The 26,157-nt window shown below is 44.9% G+C and overlaps 1 protein-coding gene across 1 annotated transcript in view; it reads right to left on the reverse strand.

Annotated features, from left to right (window-relative positions):
* Window positions 1-26,157, reverse strand: part of stk10 (serine/threonine kinase 10) — a 44,150-nt gene that overhangs the window by 14,422 nt on the left and 3,571 nt on the right. Inside the window, exons 2-9 of the mRNA XM_048238072.1 lie at window positions 21,863-22,027; window positions 16,297-16,345; window positions 13,117-13,266; window positions 10,994-11,066; window positions 9,666-9,860; window positions 8,511-8,592; window positions 4,906-5,040; window positions 2,292-2,954 (exon numbers count right to left, since the gene is read on the reverse strand). Coding sequence (XP_048094029.1) covers window positions 2,292-2,954; window positions 4,906-5,040; window positions 8,511-8,592; window positions 9,666-9,860; window positions 10,994-11,066; window positions 13,117-13,266; window positions 16,297-16,345; window positions 21,863-22,027 — 1,512 coding nt within the window. The remainder of the gene's footprint in view (window positions 1-2,291; window positions 2,955-4,905; window positions 5,041-8,510; window positions 8,593-9,665; window positions 9,861-10,993; window positions 11,067-13,116; window positions 13,267-16,296; window positions 16,346-21,862; window positions 22,028-26,157) is intronic.

A 26,157-nucleotide genomic window follows, 5' to 3' on the forward strand; every position in this document is an offset into this window, starting at 1 on the left:
TTGCACATACGCACACTAGGGCTACACGATTTGGGGCAAATATCTAATTGAGATTTTTTCTGACAGATTTTGCGATGTGATTTTGGAATGTCAATGAATTGGTTCGGTTCAATATTCCAAATGTCGCTTTAAGTTGTGCCACTTCTGATTTGTGAACATGCCTAGTGCATGGGAAGCACGGCACTCCTGATTGACTGAAAAGCTCACCAATCAGAAGTGTTGTGCTTCTCATGCATTAGGCATGCTCGCAATCAGAAGTGGCACAGTCAAGGAGGATGACATAACATAAAAATCATAAATATGACAAGATTAATTGTGATTGATTGTTTGTAGCCTTGGCAATTAGATAACTGAATTGGTTCATATTGTGATTGTGATCGCGTTTATTGTGCAGCCTTAACTCAAGCACACACAGACACACACACAGACAGACACAGAAACAGACACTCGGTGCCTGCAACCTTAACAGCACAGTCAAAGTGTTTATGAGAGGAGGCCAGCCCTGGAGTCCCTCTCAAGAATAATAAAGTGCAGTGTTTCCCATACATTGACTAATCTGTGGCGGGGCGCCACAAAATCAAAATTGGCCGCCACACATTAATATTCTATGTTTAATTTAATTTAATTTAAATTAAATATAAGATCAAATCCTTGCATTGCCAATGAGCTGCACTTTTTACGCACGCAGCCTTTCCTTGCCCTGCCCCGCTCTCTCTCGTAGCCCACTGCCCCTCCTCTGCATGTGCATTTAACAAAATATTCACGATTGTTGAAGGATTGTTGTTGCCATAGAAGCATTGCATAGAAGACGTCTAAATTGCTATTAAATCCGCTTAGCATCGTGACCATGCTGCGCCAATTTGTTCAAAACTGCTGCATTGAAGTTAACTCTGCTGAGGTCTTATCACAACATAGTTTAGTCTCTTCAATGTAGCCTACTAAGTTAAGTTATGCAATCAAGCAGTATCTCAAAGCTAACGTTAGAATACTGTTTGGATGTCGAACTTAGCATGCTTAGCCTACTTACAGCTGCTTGTCAATTTCGTTGAAGGGCTCACATTATTGACTCTGACACTGAATGTTTGCAAAATCCCGATGTAAATGGAAAAGTCTTTTCCAAAATTAAAAAGTGCTTGTCCCAAGGAGAAGTACGAAACTTTATTTTAACTATGTAGAAAACGTTATGAATTGCATCCACACATCAGCAGCCTTTTAACTGTGTTACAACCATCAAATCCTGGATGGCATGCAACTTTTTGCAATTAAATGAAAGTAAAACAGAAATAATTCTCTTTGGCTCCCCCTCCTCTGACGCTGGGATATTCTATGGCTCACCAATTTACGAGATGTGTACTGAGTGAGACAAATATTTTATTTATTAGGCTAATTGCTTTATTCACTTGAGTAGCCTACAGTATATTGTCACTGAACCATTGGACTAAGCATGTGCATGCCGAGACCATTTTTTTTTATATAAGGACAGCAAGTTCATTATCTTGGGTTGCTATTACAGTACATTATGGTGGTTGGCAGGTCATTGTGTGCAGCAGTCCTGTATCTTTAGAAAAAAATGTATGTGTAGCCTACTCACTCAAATTGATAACACTCGTTAATAATGAGCTAATTTTCATTGATTGTTGACATGGTCCATGGAGGCTCAGACAGGTACATCTCTGAACTTCTGCTCCCACACTCTACTACCAGGTCACTCAGGTCACAAGACCAACTACTGCTTGCTGTCCCACATACACGCCTTAAAACCCGCGGCGACCAAGCTTTTTCTGTAGCTGCTCCAAAGCTCTGGAATACCCTTCCTCCACATATCAAATCCTCCCCTACAATTACCTCCTTCAAATCCAATCTCAAGACATATTTCTTCTCACTTGCTTTTAATACAGTATGATGTTTTTGGTCTTGTTTTAATTTTCTTATTTATTTTTATTTATCTAATCTATTTTCTTGTCGCTGCTACTAATGCTGTCTTGATATGAATAATCACACTTAGTTTGTGTAGATGTATGGCCTTTGTGTAGATGTATGGTCTTATTGTTATGACTTATTAGCTAACCTTTTTTTTGTTCAGCACTTTGGCTCAACCCCTGTTGTTTTTAAATGTGCTATATACTGTAAATAAATGACTTGACTTGACTTAAACCCATCTTCCAACAACATGCTACAAACACACACACACACACACACACACACACACACCTCCTAAAGTGAGGCATGAACTCACACACAAACACACACACACACACACACACACACACACACACGAGATGTGAACTCACCCTGGCTGAGATGGAGCCCATGTCCTTGCTGATGGAGCCCATGTCCCCAGAGAGGTTGAGGCTCAGTTCCCCACTGCTGGCGTCCGAGTAGCGCTTGGACAGCCGGCCGTTGGAGTGCGGCGCCAGGCTCACGGCATCCTCCGCGATGGATGTCCCGTCGGCGAAGGACGTCTCCTCGGTGATCTCCTTCCCCGTGCTGCCGTTGCGCTTGTGCGGTGTGAGCACCGGGGGTCCCCCGTCGGAGGGGGACAACGGTTCGTCCGAAGCGCCGTTCTCGCTAACCGGCTCATCCCAGGCGCTTTTCACCACCACGGTGGGCACTGGAGGCCAGGCACTCGGTGGCGCCTCCTGCTCTGGCTCGGGCGAGTCCGCGGTCTTGCCCTCCTCTGATGTGGGCGTGCTCTTGCCGTCCTCGATGCCCGAGTCGGAGCTGGACGTTTTCACGGACGTCTCGCTCGCCGGCTTCTCGGGGACTTCCACACCACCGATGATGCGCTCCCCTTCGCCGTCGTCCGGGAGACGGTCGTCGACCTTCTTGGCCTCCTTCAGAGCGGCCTTGGCCTCCTCTTCCTCGTCCTCCGCCTTGATGGGTGGCTCTTGTTCCGGGGGGTGATCAGCCTCCAAACTGGTCTGGCTGGTTTGGGAGGGATCTTTGCCCGGGGGCTAGGGGAAAGGGACACACACACACCGGTCAACACCCTCTCAGTTTCACCAGGGCCTGCTGCCCAAACTCAACTCAATATGCAATACAATATACAACCCTTTAAGTTAGATTCTGTGATTCATTCACAGAGCCTGGGCCGCTATAGACACCAGACACGTGGTCCATGGTCCTAGAGCACACACTGTTCTTGGACCATGCTATAGGACAGCTATAGGACCATAAGGAGCCATTCACTGAATTTGAAACTGAATCAAAACTGAAAATGAATCAAAAGTGTACCAAATTAGAATTGAAGACTGTATCATTGACTCCATAATAGTTTCACTTGGGCCTCAATATCAATCTACATTGTACACCTTTAACACTACCTTCTCAAAGTCTTGAGTTATCACAGGCCACTTCACCTTTGCCATCAATGGACACATTCCAGGGGAAAGGTAAACAAGCCTTTCCTTCTTTTAGCAGCAGGGATTAATGTGTTAACAATCCTCCAGGACAGCCATTCCTGTTTACCCACATATTTGCATGTTGACATCTTCCGCTTGCATGTAAACAAACAGCCTTGACACCTTTATGATGCAGCAATCATTTTTAATAACCACCCTCATAAAACAAATCCTCTGACTGGTTTCCAATGCTATACGACTGATGATAAATATAGCAGGAGGAAGAGGGGCGCACAAGCTAAGGCACTGCTAGCCAACCACGCTGCAGTGCTAAACAGGAAGACCTTTATGCAGCTTAAGCACAATCTACCACAGAGAGAGTGGGTCTGGGTAGTGGGTCACTACACTCTCATTGTGACTCATCTCAAGTTGATGGGGGTTAGTGTGAGGAGGTTGACAGAAAATGTTATTTTACTATCCTCAATTTAAAAGTCAACTATCTCATCAAAGTAACTGAAATGGTACTTGTTATTTTGCTGTTTTTGTATGTTTTTTTACTCATACAATTTTCCATTAACATTATATCATGACTAATATTAACATTATATTCTAATACATACTCCTGTTTTATGTGTAATTAAATAGATTAATTTAATTTCATATGTGTAATTAAATAGATTCATTTAGTTTAATTAACACCGAGTATTTCAGTAATTCCTCACAAACACTTTCAACAAAGCTTTGGTTCAGGCAGTCATGGTAGTTCAGTACACCTTCTGGGTTTCTAGGTACTGTGACTGAAGCATGCATGGCTATTTTCAGAGTCTTTAAATGTCAGGGTACCCTGCAATAACAAAATAGGGAGTGAGATAACAATGTGCACGGAAGTGTACACACAATGGCAGGAGAGAGTTTGTGTGTGGTGGCTGAGTGTGTGTTTTGTAAACACTAAGCACACCTCCCTCACATGGCAACTACTACTCCCCTGGACAGGCCTTGTATATCTGACCTCAGCATAGAGACAGAAAGACAAAGCTGTCTTTTCTGTCTCCTCTCTTTTCTTAGCTGACCCATTATTTCTCTCTCCCTCTCCTTAAATGTGGCGGTGAGACACATGGAAGTACTACTAGGCACATAGACTCTAGTGCTCAACTTACCTCTGTTTACATGCCTCTTCTCTCTGCTCTTGTCCATCTTCCTCTCTTTCTCCTTCTCTCCATCCCTTTCTCTCTCAATCCCCCCTTTCCCTCCACCCCCCCCCACCCCATCTCTGTTTTACTTCCTATTTTGTGCACATCTCTCTCTCTCTCTCTCTCTCTCCAATGTACCAACTCCCTCTCTCACTCACTCTTTCACTCTTTCAGTCTCCCGGCTTGGCTCCAACCACAGGTGTGACAACAGGAAGGATGCTAGTCATCATTTTTGTTTTTCCGGAACAAAAAGGGAAGCTAGGGGAAGCCCCCATGTGTGTCCTACGCTTCATTAAACCCATTAGGGAGGACGAGTGAAGATGAAAGGAAGAGTGTAGCGCACACAGAAAGAAAGAAAAGTCTGCCTCTCTTACGGTGGGGAGCTCTGCAGGCTCGTCGTCCTCCCCTTCCTCTCTATTGTCCTCGATTTCCTCCATGACTTCGGCCTTCGCCTCGGCCACCAGCTCCCGTAGTGGCCTGTTGCTGGTCATCCCCTTCACAAACGGGTGCTGGGGGGAGGGGAGGGAGAGGGGTCAAAGGTTAGCATAGAGAAGTAACACAACTCGAAGAGTTAGATAGAGCAGAGGCTACCACTGGGCATTATCACATGACTGCACAGGGCACAAGGCAACAGGAACCCAACTCAGAGTTAGGGGGACTGAACCCCACACACACACACACACACACACACACACACACACAACACAAACACACATGCACACACACACACACACAGAACTGGGGAAGTGCAGCACAACACAAAACAGCAGGAACACAGGAGCCATCTCTGATGGGAGAAAATACAGCCAAAGAAATCCTCTCATCACTGATAAGTCAAAGTCAAAGTCAAAGTCAAAGTCAGCTTTATTGTCAATTTCTTCACATGTTCCAGACATACAAAGAGATCGAAATTACGTTTCTCACTATCCCACGGTGAAGACAAGACATATTTTGCCAATTTAGGTCCACAGACAAACATAACATTCAAGTAAACAAAAAAGTAAGTAAATAAGTAAATAAGAGGGCACATATAATAATGAAAAAATAAGAGCAACAAAATTTGGTTGAAATTGTGCATAGACAGTCAATAAAATACTAGTGCAAAGTCAGGCCAATAAAAGGCTTGGGTAGTTCTGTTTGACCTAAGTAAGAAAGAAAGTGGCATAGTGGTGCAAGTTATGTAAGAGCAGCAGAAGTGTTGTGTTTTCAGGACAACAACACCAAGTTGTAAAGTGTACAAGTGTGCAAGTGTGCAAGTGGAGTAGTGCAGACGGCCATTTTGGGTCCAATGTCCAGGATGTTATGTAGCTGAGGGTGGAGGGGGGGAGGGAGGGAGAGTTCAGCATCCTTACAGCTTGGTGTATGAAGCTGTTGGTGAGTCTGGTAGTGCGGGAGCGCAGGCTAAGCCGCCGAGACCAGTTTAACCGCCTGGCAGACTCTGGAGTAGCAATTGACTGCCGGGCGTAAACAGGAAGCGATGGATCTTTCCCTGAAATGGTGATACCAAAAATAAAAGGCCCTACTATAGCATCTGTGCTGACCCTCATAAACAAGCCTAACAAGCTCTTGCAGTGCTTGGGGCATGAAGTGTAAAATGGGCCAGAGTCAGAGAGGAGACTAAAACAAGTTGGAGAGAGAGGTTACAGAGAGGCCATCAGGGGGGTCATGCATGGTTAATTAAAGGGTCCAAACGAGGCACTGAAAAGAGCATCAGAGCGCAAATAAACAAGAGTCATCCATTATTCAGCACATCTGCCCCTGCAGGTAATTGAATTGTCTCAGCATGCACAGGTGGGCAATGAGAGAGAGAGAGAGAGAGAGAGAGAGAGAGAGGGGGGGGGGGCAGGGAGAGAGAGGGAAAGAGAGAGAGAGGGAGAGAGAGGGAGGGAGATAGAGAGAGCTGAGAGAGAGAGATGGGGTTTGTCTGCAACAACAGCATCAGGGCTCTGCTTCAAATGAGAGAGATGGAAAGAGAGGGCAGAGAGCACAAGAGCACTGCAGCGTTGACTCCATCCCCACCCTTCAAATACACAGCCAGAAGATACCAAAAGCACCTCAGTGCTGAATCTGTAACACTCTATATTCTATATCAGTGATGAGTGGTGTCTTCAAAACTTTTACCAGCTGGTACAAGGCTAGTTTTTACCATCTGTGTAGTGTTAGCAGCTGGTACAAGGCTAGTTTTTACCATCTGTGTAGTGTTAGCATGCTAGTTTTGGCCAGCACCTCTCCAGGGATTATTGTGTGATCGATTGATGACCTGATGACTTGTGTCTGGCCTGCGTTGAGGAATCCACTGCGCTCTATCCTGGCCTGATGTTTAGTGTGAGACGGGGGTGTGAAAGGTGTCTTTGCTTTTCACACAACACACACACGCACCCACGCACAGCTGCTGTGACCTTACTGCACACAAGGCAGCTTTACCCAGGACATTCTTTACTGTTGTACCACTCTCACACCATTTGTGTGTGTGTGTGTGTGTGTGTGTGTGTGTGTGTGTGTGTGTGTGTGTGTGTGTGTGTGTGTGTGTGTGTGTGTGTGTTCGTGTGCGCGCGTCTTGCACCACCACTGTCTAGGACTGACAGAAGCAGCACCACCACTACATCCACCCCACACCAAAAGCCATATTGCCTGGTGGTACAGAAGTGAACCTGACTGGTTTCGCACTGCTGTGACCTTCTCACTCACTCTCCCCTCTAACTCCAGCCGGAGGCGAGCTTTAGGTGCCACTCCAGCTGACAGCACTGCAGAGTTGTTCCCAATCTGCACCCCTGGGCGTCGGCTCAGCTTATAAATAGATTTATCCAAATCCGCCATTCTACAGAACTCGGAATGACCTCATGGGACGTGATGGTGGCCACAGCTACCTGGCAGGGCCATCACCTTATCAACAAGTTTCACTTTTCAGCTGCAAAACATGATGACACCATCTAGACTAAAGGTCATAAAATTGAGAACAATAGAATTATAGGCTTGTAGATAATCAAAATGTCATGTGTCAAATTGACGAACGATAAAATATGAAGAAATGAGAAAGGTTCCATATCATCTGTAGGGCACCTGTAGGGTTGTTGCTTCTGAAGACAGCCAACCTTTCCTGTGTTACACACCACAATGTGAAACACATGGCTTGAGTGCACACCAGAGTCATTTGGCCATCTCCCACAGCATGGCCAGAGGATAAGGCTTTCCAAAGGTCACACACCACTGTACTGGACACACCATTCTACAAGTGTTCTCTTTGATATACAGTCAGCAGTAATCAAAAACTGAATACTGACAAACAACACACACACACAGAGATACAATCACACACGAAACCACACACACACAAATAACAAAGACATGGCATAATCATACTTGCAGACACAAATTCTGTACCTCATAGTCTATAAACTGACTGCACCTTGATGATCCATTATATAACAGACACAGCTGACCACACCCTGATCCAGTGCATGACATCTCATGGCTTCAAGTCATTCACAGAAGGTAAAAGTACAACTAAGGGCATTTTCCCCATTACCTTTGTGTTTACATAAAGAAAAACATTATAACAAGGGTCTTTGTGAGCTTCTCGTTTTCATTACAGAATTTCCCTGAAATGTGCAAGGGTGCGGCATGACTAGAAATCCCTAAAAGAACATCCCCTGTGGGCCTTGTGTAGAAATCCCCACAGTGTGTACCACCCCTCCGTACCTAAACAGGAAACAGTGAGTCCTGAATTTAAATAGACGCCACTTCCCCACTAACGCCCGTCACCCACTGACCCACACCCATTTGCATGCTATCTGGAGCATCTCACTCGTGGGATTCAGGATCAGTGGATGAAAGATGGTTTTTGAATTAGTATCCCTTGGACTGGACATGGTTTTAGTCGGGGAGGTCAGCATTAGGAAGGTCAGATTTCAAAGGGCTGCTCAAAGTGCTTGGCCTCTCACACTCACACACACACACACACACACACTCACACTCTTACCTCCAGGAGCTGAGAAGCACTTGGGCGAGTCTCAGGATTCTTATCCAAAGATTTCTTCAGGAAATCCTTAAAGTCCTTTGACCTAAAACACACAAACGCTGGCACATTAGGCCAGGGGCACGGTCCTCTACATATGGGGTATGTGTGTGTGTGTGTGTGTATGCATGTGTGTGTGTGTGTGTGTGAGAGACTATGTATGAATGTGTGTATGTTAATGTATACAAACTTTTGTTTATGTTTTAATGTATATCTGACTTTGTGTATGTGTATGTGTTGATGTCTGTAAGTGTGGGGGGTATGTATGTATGAGCGTTTGTATGTCAATGTATTTACACACTTGTGTTTATGTTTGTGTGTTCGTATCTGCCAATGTGAGTATGTGTATGTGTAAGTGTGTCTGTGTGTAGATGGGGTGTGGCTGGGAGCTGGATGTATAGCACACACACACACACACACACACACACACACACACACACACTATGTAAACCAGATTCAGGAATTCAGTAAAGCAGTCAGCCAGCATAGTCAGGCCGCAGTGATCATTGCTTTACACGGCCGTATATCCTTCACAGTAATATATCCTTACACAAATAAAACTCTCAAATCCCAGTATGCTTTTCATCTGGTGTCTGCTTTCAGCAGCCAGCCAAAGCCCTGCCTCAGCAAGCACTGACAAGGCGGAATGTGAAGAGCAATAAAATTGATTAGCCAAGCCATAAGCTTTTCGCACACTGGAAAAACGGGGAGACAAGGGGCTTTCTTCCCTTTAACAGGGCCCTGGAGAGATAAGGGGCAGCGAGGGGCAGGAGGACAGGATCTGAGGGAGGTTGGGGGGTCTGGTACGCGTCAGATTGGCACAGTCACAGCCCAAAATACAAACACACACACACACTCTTATTCTAAAACACACACAAACACTAAGGCTCTCTCTCTCTCTCTCTCTCTCTCTCTACACACACACACACACACACAGCAAAACACACATACTTACATCAAAACATACACACACTGAGACACTATCACATACTCATACTCACACCCAGACACAGACATAAGGCAGATTTATTTCATTTCATTTCTTTCACCCCCACACGCACCTGCACAGCACACACACACACACACACACACACACACACACACACACACGGGACTCACCACTTGGCGGGCTGTTCGAGTGTGGGCGGCTCGGACTTGGCGATCTTGAGCAGCACCCTCATGGGGTTGAGCTCATGATGTGGCGGCTCGATCTGGGCCAGCTCGATGAGCGTGATGCCCAGTGACCAGATGTCCGCCTTGTAGTCGTACGGCGCGTCCTTCATCGTCTCACACATCACCACCTCTGGGGCCATCCTGCACACATCACACAGAGAAGAGATAGAGGTTAGTCCTCTACGGTCAGGCGCAGGGACATCAGAGTTCACAGACACTCCTAGTCAGGGTCAGTACTGGCATCCTTGTAGTGGGCAGGCATGTCACCTTCCAAGTCAAGCCAGAAGGTGAATCTAAAAGGCTGCACTTCAATCAACACTTTATTATAAGGCAAACACAAGCATGTTACGGATTACTTAGCTGGATGCCCAACACAGATATGGGTTTTTTAGGAGAGACAGCTTTTAGTAACAGTCTAAAGTTGTGCTACCGTTATCAATACCCATCATGACATGCCCTAAATAATGCTCTTCCTATGAATCCATCTATCTGTCTAACCCCGGCTGTGTTGTTTGTTTTAAAATATCATTCACAGGCTTGTGTAGCCACATTCCACTGAACTCTAGCAGCTCAGCACCTCTCCTATGAGAAAGAGAGAACAGTTCTGAAATTATCTGAGATGAACACAGCTCTACCAGTGAAGATCTCAGCGGTGTCAGATGAATCCGCACTACTGACAGCTAGAGCACTCATCATGCCCAATCCCATTGACTTCCTCATTGTTCCCTGTTTATTGGTCATTGGTCATGCCACCACTGTGCCTGCTGAAGAGTCACCTAAGCAAGTCATATTACACCTTGGCAGATGCAGTGCTGGAGGACCTTGTTCACATTGCCTGCGCCACCAGCCCATTCATTGCAGGAATGGAGAGCATTCCAGCTGGCCCTCCTGGTCAATCATTGACGCGTTACCGCTGAGGGCCCGCAGGGCTGGAGCTGGACCAGAGCACAAGGTCCAGCAGCAGACAAGCCTGTGTTTTATGAGGTTTCACCTCCACGCCCAGTTTCTCTCTGTCTGTCTCTCTCTCTCTCTCTCTCTCTCTCTCTCTCTCTCTCTCTCTCTCTCTCCGTCTCTCTATCTATGAAGAATGTTTATGGGGGAGCTGGGTGTGAACAGCGTATGTGAGGTTATCACAAGCCTTCACAGGTCACTGGATAGTGCAATCACCATGGAGAACAATAATCAATGGGTTTGTTTGTGTGTGTGTGTTTATGAGTGAGTGAGTGTGTGAGATTGTTTTCTATCATTCTGGGCCAGATGAACTCATCACTCACCAGTATGGGGTTCCAATGAAGGAGTCCCTCCTCTGCAGGGTCTTGGTGTTTTTGGCCGACACGCCAAAATCCGCTGGAAGCACAGACACACACACACAATAAAAATATGAACAGTACATCCTTCCACCAACACCAAAACCTGACCATTGCCAGGACAGGTAAGATAACCACTAATTTTTTATAGTCCTCCGATATTTCTGTCCGTTTAGGGTTGTGATAAAAACCTTGTGATTGAAACTAGGAAATGTTACTGATAGTATTTACAAGAAACCCCAATATATGGCTTCTTCTTGTCTGACCAGGGGGACTGGACGATTGCATTTTCTAGCTCTGAAACTGTGTCTATTTAAGGGAATAATATGTGGCAAACAGCGATCTGCTTGAAGAGCAAAGTGGACAGAAGCCCCAGGAATGTCTAAAGTGGTTTCACATACAGTCATTTCCACTCCTCGTCTCAAATATTCATACTAAACCATAAAACATTCACTTCTACGTTGTCTTTATTCAGGGGCTTCCTAGCAGAGGAATTGAGCCACAGAGACTGGTTTAACTGCAGGATGTGACACCAGGCTCAGTGTGTGCGCGTGTGTGTGTGTGTGTGTGTGTGTGTGTGTGTGTGTGTGTGTGTGTGTGTGTGTGTGTGTGTGTGTGTTTCTTCTTAAATCAAGCTCTGGTGCCTTTGTAAAAGTCTGTGAGGCATTGGCGAGAGAACATAAAAAAAACGTGATACTCATTCAGAGCCTGCCTGCCCAATGCTGCAAAAAGAAACTTTCTGTGTGTGTATCTGTATGTTTGTGCATGTGGTGTGTGTACAGAGTCTGCAGACATGTGCCTGCCTTTGTGTGTTTGTGCGTGCATTTGTGAGTGTGTGTGTGTCCGCTTGTGTGTCTCTCCCTGCAGAGTTTGAACAGGTCACTCAAACTAGCTGCCCCCCCCCTTGCTTACGGCTCCTATATCCCACTTGGCTTGCCATTTCAAAAAGCCATTACGTGGAGTACAAAGCAGCCAGCCTTGGGACCCCCAAACCCCCACCCAACACACAGACACACACAGACACACACGCGCACACACACACAAGCACCCCTCTTTCTCACAGGAGAGGGGAGCATCAGAGCTGCTGGAGTTCAGTGGAACGTGGCTGCACAAGCCCCTGAATGATATTTTAAAACAAACAAAAGCCTGTAACACACTCCTCCACACGCCGCTCATATGATCAACGTCAACGGGCCAGAGGCCTGACCTTTTGGCTTTTTGTCTTTGGAGACAGAACTAAGAGAGAGAGAGAGAGAGAGAGAGAGAGAGAAAAGAAAGAGTGCTCTGTACAGAGAAAGAAATGGGAAGTAAAATAGAGTTTTAGGTGGATTGAGAAAGATGGAAAGAGGAGTAGGGAGAAAGTGAAAGAGAGAATGAGAGGAAGAAGGAAAAGAGCAGAGAAAGAGAAAGAGAAAGAGCGAGAGAGAGAGAGAGAGAGAGAGAGAGAGAGAGGCATGTAAACATACGAGCGTTTACTGCTAGAGTTTATGAGCCTAGTCGTACTCCTATGTGTCTCAGCGCCACAGTAAACACTTGCACTGGTGTGATTTCAATCCAGTGAAAGTCGTGTCAGACGTGTGGAGTCAGCACCCAGGGCACGTGCAGCCCACTGGGAGAGCTGACCGAGCAGCACAGCCCAGGAGGAATCCCCCACGAGCAGCCTCATCATTATGGGGATTGTGAAGCTGAGTTTGGCCTCTGAGGAGCTGATGTGGTCTGGCCATTTAATACACAGCACTCAACTCCGGGAGCCCAAAGGGACACCACCAGTCTTCACTAGTGAACAACGGGCTAACAACATCATGCCTAATTGCTTGAGCAAGGCACTGACAACAGCAGGGTCACCCAGGGAATAAACACAATGTGTGCATAATGCTCTAACTGAGGATCTAACTCAGGACAAAACTATCTGCCAAATAAAGGTATGTGAACGTGTATAATTCCATCATTTAAATGCAAATATAGAGGTCTGAGACATGATGAAATCGGAGTAAATCAAACAGAGGAGAAAACTAATATGTGTTTCAGAGAGATGAATGAGAGAGTGCCATTAGAGTGCCATTGTGCCAGTAACATCCTGTGCCACAGACCTAGCTTGATTTCCCCATCCAACATGAGCAGGACGTTGCCGGCCTTCAGGTCCCTGTGGATGATCTTCTTGCTGTGGAGATACACCAGGGCCTCTAGCATCTGTCTGCAGATCACCTGAATCTGAGGCTCCCGAAGACCCCTGTCCAGCTCTGTCACACACACACACAGAGAGAGAGAGAGACAGGTATGTTATGGCAAATTAAGAATGAAATTATTGAAATGTTAGTGAAAGGTCAACAAATTGCAATGAACTGTAATGAACCACAGAACATCACGTCAAAAAAGGGAACACATTGCTGCTGAGTTAACCATATTGTTCTGTTGCATGTATGTAGAAGAGGAGCTTCAGAGAAAAGAAATCTGTGTAAAGGTGCTAAGTTTTCTGACTGTATACAAGATTAAGCTTTAGGGCTCTGTTGGAACATGTCATTGGGGGCCAAGCAGCCAATTTCTGTGTTTCTACGTTTTCCTATTATTATTATTATATGCAATGGAAGTCAATGGCAGCCCATAGAACTGTCTGGTAAAAAATTTGGCACACTAATTGGGGACGGTCCCATGATTCATGTCACCAAGTTTCATGTCGGCAACTCGAACCCTCTAGCGCCACCAACAGGCCAAAGTTGGAAGTGTGTTCCTCCATCGAACTTTTGATCTGTAGGTCCGATTTTCAAAAGTCAGGTATCGTTGGAATCCTTGGACCAAGCCGAGTTCAACGCACCCTATGACTTCATTTTCCGCCATGATGGATTTTCCACCATTTTGGATTTCATCAAAAACACTTAAAATGTATCAGGGGTCACATACTTTTCCCACCAAATTTTACACAGATCATCTTCAGACCAAGCCTCACAAAAGTTATCACTTTTCGTCTTCGGAAGTATTACCGTTCGCCCGTAACAGCCAATCAAAATTTGCGGCAAAGCCGCCAAACAGGAAGTGAGCTCATATCTCAGCAACCCATTCATCTATCATAACCAAACTTAGTCTATGGTCTCAGGACCCAATCAGGAGGACGCTCTAGAAATTTGGTGACCTTTGACCTCTAGGAGGTGCTGTAAATCAGTAATATGCCTTTTGGACTGTAGCTGCTGTTGTGCCTAGAATTACAATGTACTAGTGGTGTCTGGTAATACTGTGGAAGATCCTTATGTCGACAGATGGCAATTCATGACATCAACATAATTGATTTGGCCGCCATATTGGATTTAATCAAAACCACTATCAAATTTCCCTAGGTCACAAATTTCATCGGATCCTCACCAAAATTGGCACAGACCATCTTCAGACCATGCCTTATCAGTGCTTTGATTTCCATAACAATTGATAGAAGCGTTGGTTGCCACCAAACAGGAAGTAAGCTCATATCTCAGCATCCAATCGATCTAAAAACCAATTGGTGAGCAAACAAAGTACATTGACTCCTGACCTAATTGGGAGAACACACAACCAATCTGGTAACCTTTGACCGCTAGGGGGCGCTGTAATTAGCGAAACCTTTTTTTGCCCGTGGCTGCTGAAGTGTATTATTCTGCCATAGAAGTCTATGGCAGCCCATAGAACCGTCTGGTAAAAAGTTGTGAAGTTTGGCACACTGATTAGAGACAGTCCTGTGATAAATTTCATCAAGTTTTAAGTCGGCACCTCATACACTCTAGCACCACCAACAGGTCAAAGTTGGATGTGCGATCACGCACCTAACTTTTGACCTGTCGCTCTGAGTTTTCAAAAACCAGGTGTTGTTGGTGTCCTTGGACTAAGCTGAGTTCAATGCACCCTATGATGTCAATTTCCGCCATGATGGATTTTCCGCCATATTGAATTTTATCAAAAACACTTAAAAGTTTTCATAGGTCACAAATTTTGTCCGATTGACTCCAAACTTGATGCACATCATCTTCAGAGCATGACTCACAAATGCATTGCTTTTTGTCTTTCGAACTAAAACCATTTGGCTATAATAGCCAATCGAAATTTGAGGCGAGGCCGCCAAACAGGAAGTGAGCTCATATCTCAGCAACCCATTCATCTATCATAACCAAACTTAGTCCATGGTCTCAGGACCCAATCAGGGGGACGCTCAAGAAATCTGGTGACCTTTGACCTCTAGGGGGCGCTGTAATTAATTGTGTTTGGAATTAAAATGTACTAGTGGTGTCTGGTAATACTGTTGGAGGTTCTTAGGCCGACCCAAGCCAACTTGTGATGTCATCGTAATTGATTCGGCCGCCATATTGGATTTAATCAAAAACACATACAAGTTTTCACAGGTCACAAATTTCAGTGGATCCTCACCAAAATTGGCATAGACCATCTTCAGACAATGCCTTATCATTGCTTTGCTTTCTGGAACAATTGACAGAAGCATTCGGCTGTAATCGCCACAACAGGAAGTGAGCTCATATCTCAGCAACCCTGCCATGTATCATAACCAAACTTACTACATAGATTCATGCCCCCATTAGGAGGACGCTCAAAAAATGTGTTGACCTTTGACCTGTAGTGGGTGCTGCAATTAGCAATATTGCATTTTGATCTGTAGTTGCTGATGTGCTGATGTGATCTTTTATTTTTGGATGTGAAACTGATGACAACATGTTCCATCCAGTTCATTCTAATGCGTGCGTGGAAGGGCGGGGCAGGGCGGGGCAGGACGGGGTGGGACGGGCAGGGCTGATTAGGTGGGGGGGCTGGCTGGCGGAGGCAGTGGCAATACTCAGCTCTGTTTCAGCCCTACAAAATCAGTTATGTTTGATGTGACACTTGTTGAAAGTGTTGATCGCGAGTGTCTGCTGAGTTCTATCTTCTATCTTGTTCTGCCTTGGGTTGCTGCTTGCAGCTATATTTGACAATAAAAAACTTCTACACTTCTAGGGTCTGTAACTTAAGATCATTCTACCTTGGCCTTTGAATTAAGGAACACAGAGAATCAGTGTTGAGGTTTTCTATTTTCATTTTCAGATTGCAAAAGCATAATATAAAGAGTCACTTGGTGTGGTCTGTGAAGGCCTTAATATCCTGTGAAAAACTGGGACTTCACTCACTCTGCTTTCTTACAGGGTTTGGATTCCAAATATCACCACCCAAGGCTCCACAACCTGATATTATCATAAGAAATAGCACTTGGCTTTAAATCACACACACACACATACACACACACACACAAACACAAAACTTACCCAACATGGTGGCGTCAACAGCCCCCCCAGGACAAAACTCAATCATGATCTGTGGGGGAGAGAGATGGAGAGCTTGAGAGTGAGTCAGTGTTGTCAAATGTAATTCTAAAACATATAATGAAATGTGATATATGTCTACCCACATTAGGGGAAAAATAATGTATTTCACAACAAGTAATGCACGGTGCTCAATTTTGGCCCCGACATCAAAAAGCTTTCGGTAGAAGATTTCCACTTTAAGCAAAGCCAAATGAAGTATTTGAGTCGCTTAGACGGCGTATATGTGCTCCCCTTGCCAAGTTCAATTGGTGGTGTACGACGTGCTGGCTTAATTAAAGCCCTGTGAGGGGAATTCAAGGCGCTGTAAATCACTGCACTAAGGGGGGGATTGCTGGGAGTCTGGGAAGAGAAGTTTGTGGAGGCCAAAAAAAGAAACACACAAAACTAAACATGGGATTAAGTGAGAGGGCACAAACAGTGTCCCCTCTCCCTCTCTCCCTTTCTAAATTAAGGGAGGACAAAAACAGACCCAAAGTAACTAACAGTCACAATAACAAACACACAAATGCATGTCATGGGTTATGGAAAACATCACCATTAAAAGAGAAAAAGGCCTTGCATTAACACTGTTGTGACTGTGGAATTACTCCCACTAATTCAATCTGTGAATCGCATTGTAAAAATACTCATGTTGAGACATCTTAACACTGCTGATGTAACTTCCTGACAGCCTATGAGTACAGAAAGAGAGTTTCTAATGCAACAACAAGATGGCCCCTCACAATGCCCTGGTTTGACACATTCTCCGGGAAACCACAAGACCTCTGTTCATGCACAGACAGAACTGCCGTGCATCAGGGTGGTGAGGTGAGTAAGGCGTCTTCACTATTTGTTTTGGAACCAATGACCAATCCACAAGCAATACCTAAAGACAAGCCAATAAGAAAAATGTAATCGGGCGGTTGCAGTCTGAGTAGTCTTTGTTGTTCTTCAGACAAGAGGAGTGGAGGCTCTTGAATGTGTCAGCAGCAGACTCGCTGTGACAGAGGGCAGCCTGTCAGTCAAAGTGGACCCAAAACCTTAAGCCCGTCAGCCTGTCCCGCTCAGGAGGCTGTGTCCCTGACACCCCACCTGGCCACCACCACCACCCCACTAACGCACTCCCACTGAACTTGTTTAGGCTACCTCCCTCCTCAAGAGGATTATTGACCTAAATAACCATTAGCACAGTACTGCATGTTCCTGTCTTGCTAGACCAAGGTCCTCAACATATACTGCAAGTACATTGTATACCTACACAATGTTACAACTCCCTTTGGATAAGATGTATAAATGCAAATGAAATACAAATATTCAGAAAATATCACACACACACACACACACACACAGCATAACTTGGGGTGGGGAGCAGTGCCTTGCATAAACAATCCTGAGATGACTTCCTGTTGGCCAAGGTCTTACCCTTCTGCCCAGAATGTCAGCTTTCATTTCCTCCATTTTGGTTGTCATATTCATGACATGCATGCATGCATGTTTCCAGTATAAACACAAATCTCTGGGAAGACTTTATCTTGTGCAGTGACACAATATGGACATACTTGATACACTGTAGCTATACTTAAATACAGAGTAATACACTGACTATGCCACAATGGTCCTAAAAGGAAACTTTGTAATAATGTGAACAGTAACAGTATGGTTAGTTAGGTATGGTGTTAGACTTGGATTGAAACAGTTTAGATTTTTACTAATATTTTGATAATTGATTATATTTCTGCTATACTGCACTCATGTATAATGCTGTATAATGAGATTATAACAATATAATAATGTATTAATTATGAAATTAAATATACTGTATATTATAATAATGAGATAATAGATAAGATAATAAAGAGATTTTATATAGAATCGTATCTAATCTTTTGGATGTGTACTTTCAGTTTAAACTGAAGTTTGAATGCTGATTACTAGCTAGCCTACTTAGTGTGTTAGTCAGCTTGTTTGCACCCTGCAGCCACAGAACAGGTCTTCAGAACGCCCCATTCGTCAAGGACACTCATCTCTGCAGCATACCTGTGCGGTGATGTCACAATTAGGTAACTTCACGGCAATGGAGCCCAAACACAGCGGCCTCAGTCAGAGTTGTCATAACACCCTGGGCACACTCTCAGACCCATCCATCAAGCTCATGGCTGCTTTGACATGGGCCGTCACCCAGGCCAGCGGAGGCACCGATAAGGCAGGCCCTGACCAAACACTCTGGAGTGTGATGGACACCAGGCCACACGTGCAGGAAAAAGGAGTTCACCAGTGGTGAGAGACAGAGAGAGAGAGAGAGAGAGAGAGAGAGTGAGAGAGAAAGGAGAAAAAGAAAGAGAGAGAGCAAGAGAGAGAGCACTGGTGAAAGAGAAGCATGCTGCCTACCCACCCTCCCTTTAACAGTGGATACACTGCTCTCTGTAATCCTTTTGAAAGGTACATTCTTTAGCCAAACAAACAAAGTGTAGAGTGAGTGGACAGACGCTGTGGAGGGGTAAACTCTGGTGCCATCACACCACCATGTCTATTCAATAGAGTGGGGAGGTGCAGTGCAGCCACTGCACAGTAGACGTGCGGGGCAGGGTGGCGTTTAAGGAGACTTCTCTCCAGACAAAGAGCCACTAATTGGAGTGAGGGTGCAGATATTTGAGGAATTCTCGACAGCAGATGACGCATGCTTCATGGCCCTCAGGTGAAGAGAGGTGGCCGAGCTGGTCAGGCCACATGCACGGCAGAGAGTGTGTAACACACGCACGCACGCACACACACACACACACACACACACACACACACACACACAGCTGAGTGACATTCTTTCACCACCTACACATCCTACAGTAATATCACTAAGGTCTACTGAAAGACAACAGAGAGAGAGAGAGAGAGAGATAGAGAGCAATAGAGAAAGAAAAAAAATAGAAAGAAAGAAAAGAAAGAAAGAAATAAAGAAAGAAAGAAAAGGAGAGAGAGAGGATGAATTCAAGTCCATTAAGCTAATAGCATATTCATTTAAATAGGATATGTGATCAGATCTCAAACTCTATTGTTCTTCAGAGATATAAAAGTGTTAATAATAGATTGCCGTTGATGGATACAGTTTCGCTGCGTTGCCTTCATTATCTAGCAGCTTTCAGGCAGCACTGTAATCATATTTAAGGGACATCACCTGGGCACCTCGAACAGGTGTCCTGTGCACCTTGACCAGTATCAAATGACAACCGCATAGAGCAAGCAGCTAGTGCCATTTTAAAGGTACTGCACACAGTTTCTGCTGTTGCCTTCAGCCCTACAAAACACCAATGTGATTCTGAATAGTCAATAGTTGGTGTTTAAATGTATCTTACCAATCCCACTATCAATTACACAATAGAAGAACAACTAAACTAGACATGCATGTTGCAAAGGAATGTTAATGATCTATGATGTTAATTATGTCTTTTTCAATAATTGCCTAGATTGTCATTATGGGACAACGAAAACAGGTTTGCCTGAGAAAACAGCTGTTATTAACATGATGATGGTGATGCAGGCTGACACACAGTGCTGCATGGGATTATATATATATATATGACATGATGATTGCTGTTGATTACTTGAGGAATTGTCTTCAAGGTATGAGTGAGGAAGCCACACACACACACACACACACACACACAGTTGAGGAACTGTCTTTAAGGTATGACTGGGGAAACTACCCTGTGTTGTCTGCGAATTCCTCCTTTAGAGGAAGAGGGAGAGGTAGTGCAATGCAGACTTGCTAAAACCCTAACACACACACACACACACACACAGTTGGTCAGCAGTTTCCACATCATCAGTATCCAATGACGGCGTGCTTACAGCAAAGGCTACTTTCCCCACGGGGCATAAACACCGTCAATGACCGGCGTTTTGAGAGGGAGAGTAAACAGAGATCTGTTAGAGATTTATTGCACTGAGTCCACTTGACAACAGTGTGGTACGGCTAGTGTTCTGAGAGCCAGAGTGAATGAATGGGCTTGACCATGAGAGCGTGTTACTGGGCAAATGGATGGAAATGTCAGCACAGGGAGCAGAGAGCCAAAGGCCTTGTCTTTCTCACACTGCACCACTATAGCCTGAGACTGACTGCACAACACTTTGTTCCCCCTAAACAACAGTAGTCTCTCTCTCTCTCTCTCTCTTTCTTTCCTTTCTTTCCTCTCTCTCAGTCTGTCCTTCCATCACTCCTCTCTCATCCCCTATATCCCCTTCTTTCAGTTCTCCTCTCCCTCATTCTCCCTCTCTCTCTCCCTCAATCTAAAAGAATTAAGGCCAGTCCTTTATCTGTCTCTGTATGGCCCACTGCCCTGTCCAGTGCTGCGCGGCACCTCAGACATGTATTTTGGGCATGGTCATGTAAACACCCTTGCTGGCCCTTCCCATCATCCTGCTTTGTGACGGCCAGACGCCTCATCAGCGTGTAAATAAGCACGGTTTATGACACATCCTGACGAGGAGGGAGAGGATGCCAGGGCAACCCACCGAGCCAGAATGGAAACTTGTTTATATGGTGGAGACCCTCAAGACTGCCTGGGGTTGCGTCTCGAAGGGTGCCTTTTTTTTTTTTGAAGTGCCATTTTGTTTTTGTTTTTGTTTTGTCTGGCTTCTCAATGTCTCAGAGTGGCGATGTTGTGGTTTAATGTGACATCCAACCCATGAAATTTTCTGCAGCTCTCCTCTCTCATGGTCTGGCATACCTAAACCATAACCACGCCTTGATCAAAAGCGGGTGCTTGTAAACAGTCCAAGCCAAGGCTCCTTAAGATAAACAGATTATACCAAATAGCACTGAGGCCAAAAATCACATGCACACACTCACCAGAAAGACAGAGAGAGAGAGACAAAGAGAGAGAATGTGAAAGAGAGAGAGAGAACGAGAAAAAAAGAGAAGAGAAAGCCTCATCGCCACCCAAGGATGGTCGGCCTGAGACGGAAGTATGTGGTGAGAGAGTTCGGCGGGTGCTTCAGAAAAACAGCACCTCCCCAGAGCACGGTGCGCTGACTCAGTGTACCAACATGCTTCCTCAAGCACAAGAAAATTAAAGGTGCCTTTCTCTCACACCAGAATTCCACAGATACCAGGGTAGTTCCCCAAAACCACACATGGAGGGTGGTCGAACCACTACGCTCGGTCCTCCCATCCTTGGTCAGCTAGGATCAACTTTACATGAAGGCGTTGCCCGCTCAAGACTATACCGCTCTCACATACAAACATACATACCAGCAAACACTGAAGTGAAAGTGCTGGGAATGAACAGTAGGGAGGGTTTGGCCAGCATGGCTTTCGAAACACAGCACAGTTTCACAGGGTTTACACCTTTGCAACTACTACACCCACTGTAATTTCATATGACTTCCCTATAGAGGTAGACCACAAAATTTATAAATATGGGGAGAAAAGACTCTCCTTGCCTTTTCTTTCCCTATTTAAAGACTTTCAGTTTCGGTACTATGGTGTGAATGCACTTCCCCCAAGCCTTCCAGCATGAAGCGCTGACCTTACCCAGAGTTTGGTGTCATGGTAGAAGGCGTCAAGCAGCTTGACAATGTACTGGTGGTCGCACGAGGCTAAGATGTCGATCTCCACGATGTAGTCCTCCAGCTCCTCATCACATTTGGTCTCAATCACTTTGGCAGCAGCCAGAGCCCCAGTCTCTTTATTTTTGGCCTGCACAAAAACACAAAACATTACATTAATACATAGTCATCTCATATCCAACATGAGCTACAGGTGTTCAGACAAAATACTGCACATTTGAAAACACAGTAGACACACACATAAAATTATAATTGTACAAACATAATTGTAAGATCCTATGTTCTACACCTACTATTTAAATGTTATGATGTGCAGTATACAATATCTGGAATGTAGTACTGCTGTTAAGAGACATCACTAGACTTCGCCAAGGTACTGTGGCTCTTTGTGCATTGAACTTCATTGAAACTGCGTGTTCAATTGCACTGAAATTCAACTTTATCTATGAACTGGCCCCTGATTGTATCAATAAAGTGGGACAGGAACAGCAGCATGTGTGGCTTTGCATGGAAGGTCAAATCATGTTCACAGTGTCTGAAGTTTAAAAAAGAACACACAGTCTGTGTGAAAGAACATAGGTGGGGCCACCCGATGTGGTTAACTGTGCATGTCCTATTGAAACGGAAATAAGAATGGCAAAAACAACAGCGCACAATCAACAAGATCAACTTCTGCTTTATAGCTGGCAAGAGAACATTTTAACCGGTCACACTTGGATGAACAAATCACACCACCATTTGAGGAAATACTTCGTAACATTTTGGAAATATTTTGTGCATCTTTTTTTTCTTGAGGAGATTGTATTATTCCTTATTTGTAGCTTGACCGTTGACGTACATGGTGAACTGATAACTACAGAGCGTGTGTGAACCTGTCATCATAACTTCACAGGCTCATACACACCAGCCCATGAGTAAAAAGACGACAAATGAATTTGTGTTGCCAGAAAAGCTCCCTGACACCAGCAGTGTGCAATTAAAATCTTGCTTAACCACACTGCGAGAGAAACAGGAAAGAGCCTCCACACCCCCTCGCAGACAAAACTGAACCACAGCAGCACAGAGCTGCAGCCCCGGCATTTTGAAACCCAGCTAAGGCAACGTGTCTATCTATTCATACAAGGTGCTCTTTAAAAAAGAACCAAATCACAGCTCTTCAAAGGGCTATTTAAAGGGAAAAGTCCAAATACAGGATGACTGATACTGAACTGAATATACACGTTTTCTCAAAAGTTAACAAGAGGCCTTGAGCCTGTAGTTTGAGCAGAATGTAACATTCCTCCGTTTGTCGCAGGGTGCTGGTGAACTTGCTATTCTGGCTACATGTAAACTTGATAAAGTGGTGTCTCAGAGAGAGAAAAAGTGCACTGTGAGAAAGGGAGGGTGGGAAGAGCGACAGAGGCACAGAAAGTAAAGGAGAGGAAGAGAGAGGGGGAGAGAGGAAATAAGAGTGAGAGCATCAGAGAGAATCTGAAGGAGAACGAGAGAGAAAGAGAATGAGAGAGATAAGAGAGGATGAGAACCAGAAATCTGAGAGAGAGTGAGAAGGAGAGAGAGAGAATGAATGAGAGATGAGTGGGAGAATGAGAGAGGGGAAAAGAGAGAATGAGAGAATCCTTTCCGCCCTATAGATGAGAGTCAGACTAAACAGCCCTGCTGGGGTCCTGTGCTTCACGGGCCTCTGGGAAAACATCTGGGTAAACAGTGTGGTCACGCAGAGGCAGGGGGGTGAGGCCAGTCCACCTTCTGTCGTCAGAGGAAAGTGGAAAAGCACTTGATGCTGCACTTTTATCTTTCATTATTAAAGGATAATTCCAGTTTTAGCACTTTGAGTCCCTTTTCTGGTTTGTTCTCGATGAACTAGAGTAGTGGACACCGACATTTTGACGATGGGTCCTGTCTCGACTTTGACTCATTTTGAATTGCCTTTGACTGTTTCAGAGTGGCTGGCTATGGGCAACATGCACAAACAACCAAATGTAAACACACTCCCTTTCCATTTCCGGTAGCGCAGTAATATTAAAGAGCAATGAGTCTTCCAACAGAAATCAATGGGATTTTACAAAATGCCAAATAAAACACCACAGAAACTGTATTTCGCTATGCTAATTGTTTTGGAACATCAACGAACATCACTAACCACTCGTGAGTTGCACAATTTCAAAAACGAACGTTAAGGGTTGTTTTAAGGACGATGTTTGTGCATGCCCATAGCCAGCCACTCTGAAACAGTCAAAGGCGATTCAAAACGAGTCAGAAAGTCGAGACAGGACCCATCGTCAAAATTTCAGTGTCCACCACTCTCGTTCAGAATCCAAAAAAAAAAAAAAAGAAAGGGGACTCAAAGTGCTAAATACTGGAATTATCCTTTAACATCAAACCACTGCCATAAAAACTATAGACAGACAACCAGAAACCTGACCATGTATTACAAGAAGTATAGTGATAGTGAAGATGTACTTAGATGAATTTCAAATAAGTGGCTACAGTGTGTCATTTTACATCAGGTCCAGACACACTGAACATCAAATTTAAATTTAGACTGTGGTACTGAGTTTGAGGAAGAGGATAAACTTCAAAACAACATGCCCTTATAGAGGATGGTCGGCCACTGTGATTAACTACACCAACACAAAAACAAAAACAGATACATCACATAGCACTAGCAGGACACAGGAAAGGCACAAACACAGTCAGGGCGATGCAAAACAAGATGGAGGTGGTTAAGAGCTTTCTTTGGGATGCCAAGTTCCCATGCATGCTGGAAAGCAGACATTCCCGTTTTATAAACAACATGGATTTCTAAACACAAACAGAAATCCACAAGATAAAAATCAAATACTTTTGACCCAAGACCTCTTGAGCAACCCACCTGGTTGTCTCCCCTCACACACGCACACAAACACACACACACACACTCAAACATGCACACAAACACGGGTACGCACTCACAAAAAACAGACACACACACACATATACAGTAGAGAAGGGTAAATAGCCTCAGGCCCACTTTAAAAGCCCAAGGCACTGGATAATGCACCTGCAGCACATAAACAGAGGCTCATTTCTTTACATTAAGCGCTCCCTCTCCCTCATGCTCTCTCCCTTTGTGCCATGCTGCTGGGGTGGAGTTGAGATGTCTAACTATTGACTTCTCACTCTATTGCTCCATATGACTAAATGACTAACTTTAGAAATCCATTCATTGAACCCGTGACCACCCCCCCCCCCCCCTTCTCTCCCTCTCTGCTACATGGGGAGAAAGTTCAGCGCCTATCCCATACACAGATACCAGCGCTGCACTGCACTCCGTCTGATAGCATGTGACCGAGCGTTCAGATCAGGATGGGCCCCAGCTCCCTCACACAGCCACCACCACACAGCTCCACTGTGCTCCTGTTTGCACAGCTATTCCTGGAGAAAGCAGTTGATTTAGCGGCGAAAAATAACGTGTCACTTTTAACTCAGGCTCTTACCGCAGGTACGAGTGCAGGTTTACATTTCAGTTTCAAAATTCACACACACACACACACACACACCGTTTCAATCTTTGACTTCAGAATACAAAATAAACTGTTGCACTAATGAGATGTCCATAAACTATGGCACGTTATAGAATAGCTGTTTATTAACAAACATCACATAAAAGAGCTCTATCTCTTTATTTATTTCATACTCTGTATCCCTGAATCTGCACATTTAATGCTGAAAAAGTGATTTAGTGTGTGTCCCCCCTGCTGTTTACCAAAGTCTTCAGCCAGTCAGGCTAATTCCTCTGCGTGGCCTCATATGCTGAAATCCTCTGCCTGGCTTTGGGGTACTTAGAGCATCGGTCATGTCACATCTCTTCAAACCCACAGGGGCATTACTGGATTAAGGAAGCCCATGGTGGGGTTAAGTTCAACCACAAAGGTCTTGGGAAGGGGGAAGGTGCAGGCATACCAAAAGCAACAATCTGCCCAGTGACTGCCTGATCTTTGCAATGGGTGTTTTTAAAAGCCTGAAGTTGCAATAAATGTGTCCATTCAGTTCCCCCCAATGGCTATCAATTCACACCTTCACATGACCAATGGCTTTTCTAACTCTGAACACGCCACTCTCATCTTATGCAAGAGCGGCTGTGTTCGGCGGTTCAATCATTAGCAGAATGCGTGGCGTGGCATGCTCGTGGCATGGGTGTTCCGTTTGAAAGTTCCAGCACCGACGGCATACAGAAATAGTGGCTCACCAGAGCGTTTGGCACCAGACGTGACAGTTCTC

Source organism: Alosa alosa, chromosome 2 (genome assembly GCF_017589495.1).
Source record: "Alosa alosa isolate M-15738 ecotype Scorff River chromosome 2, AALO_Geno_1.1, whole genome shotgun sequence".
Lineage (NCBI taxonomy): Eukaryota > Metazoa > Chordata > Actinopteri > Clupeiformes > Clupeidae > Alosa > Alosa alosa.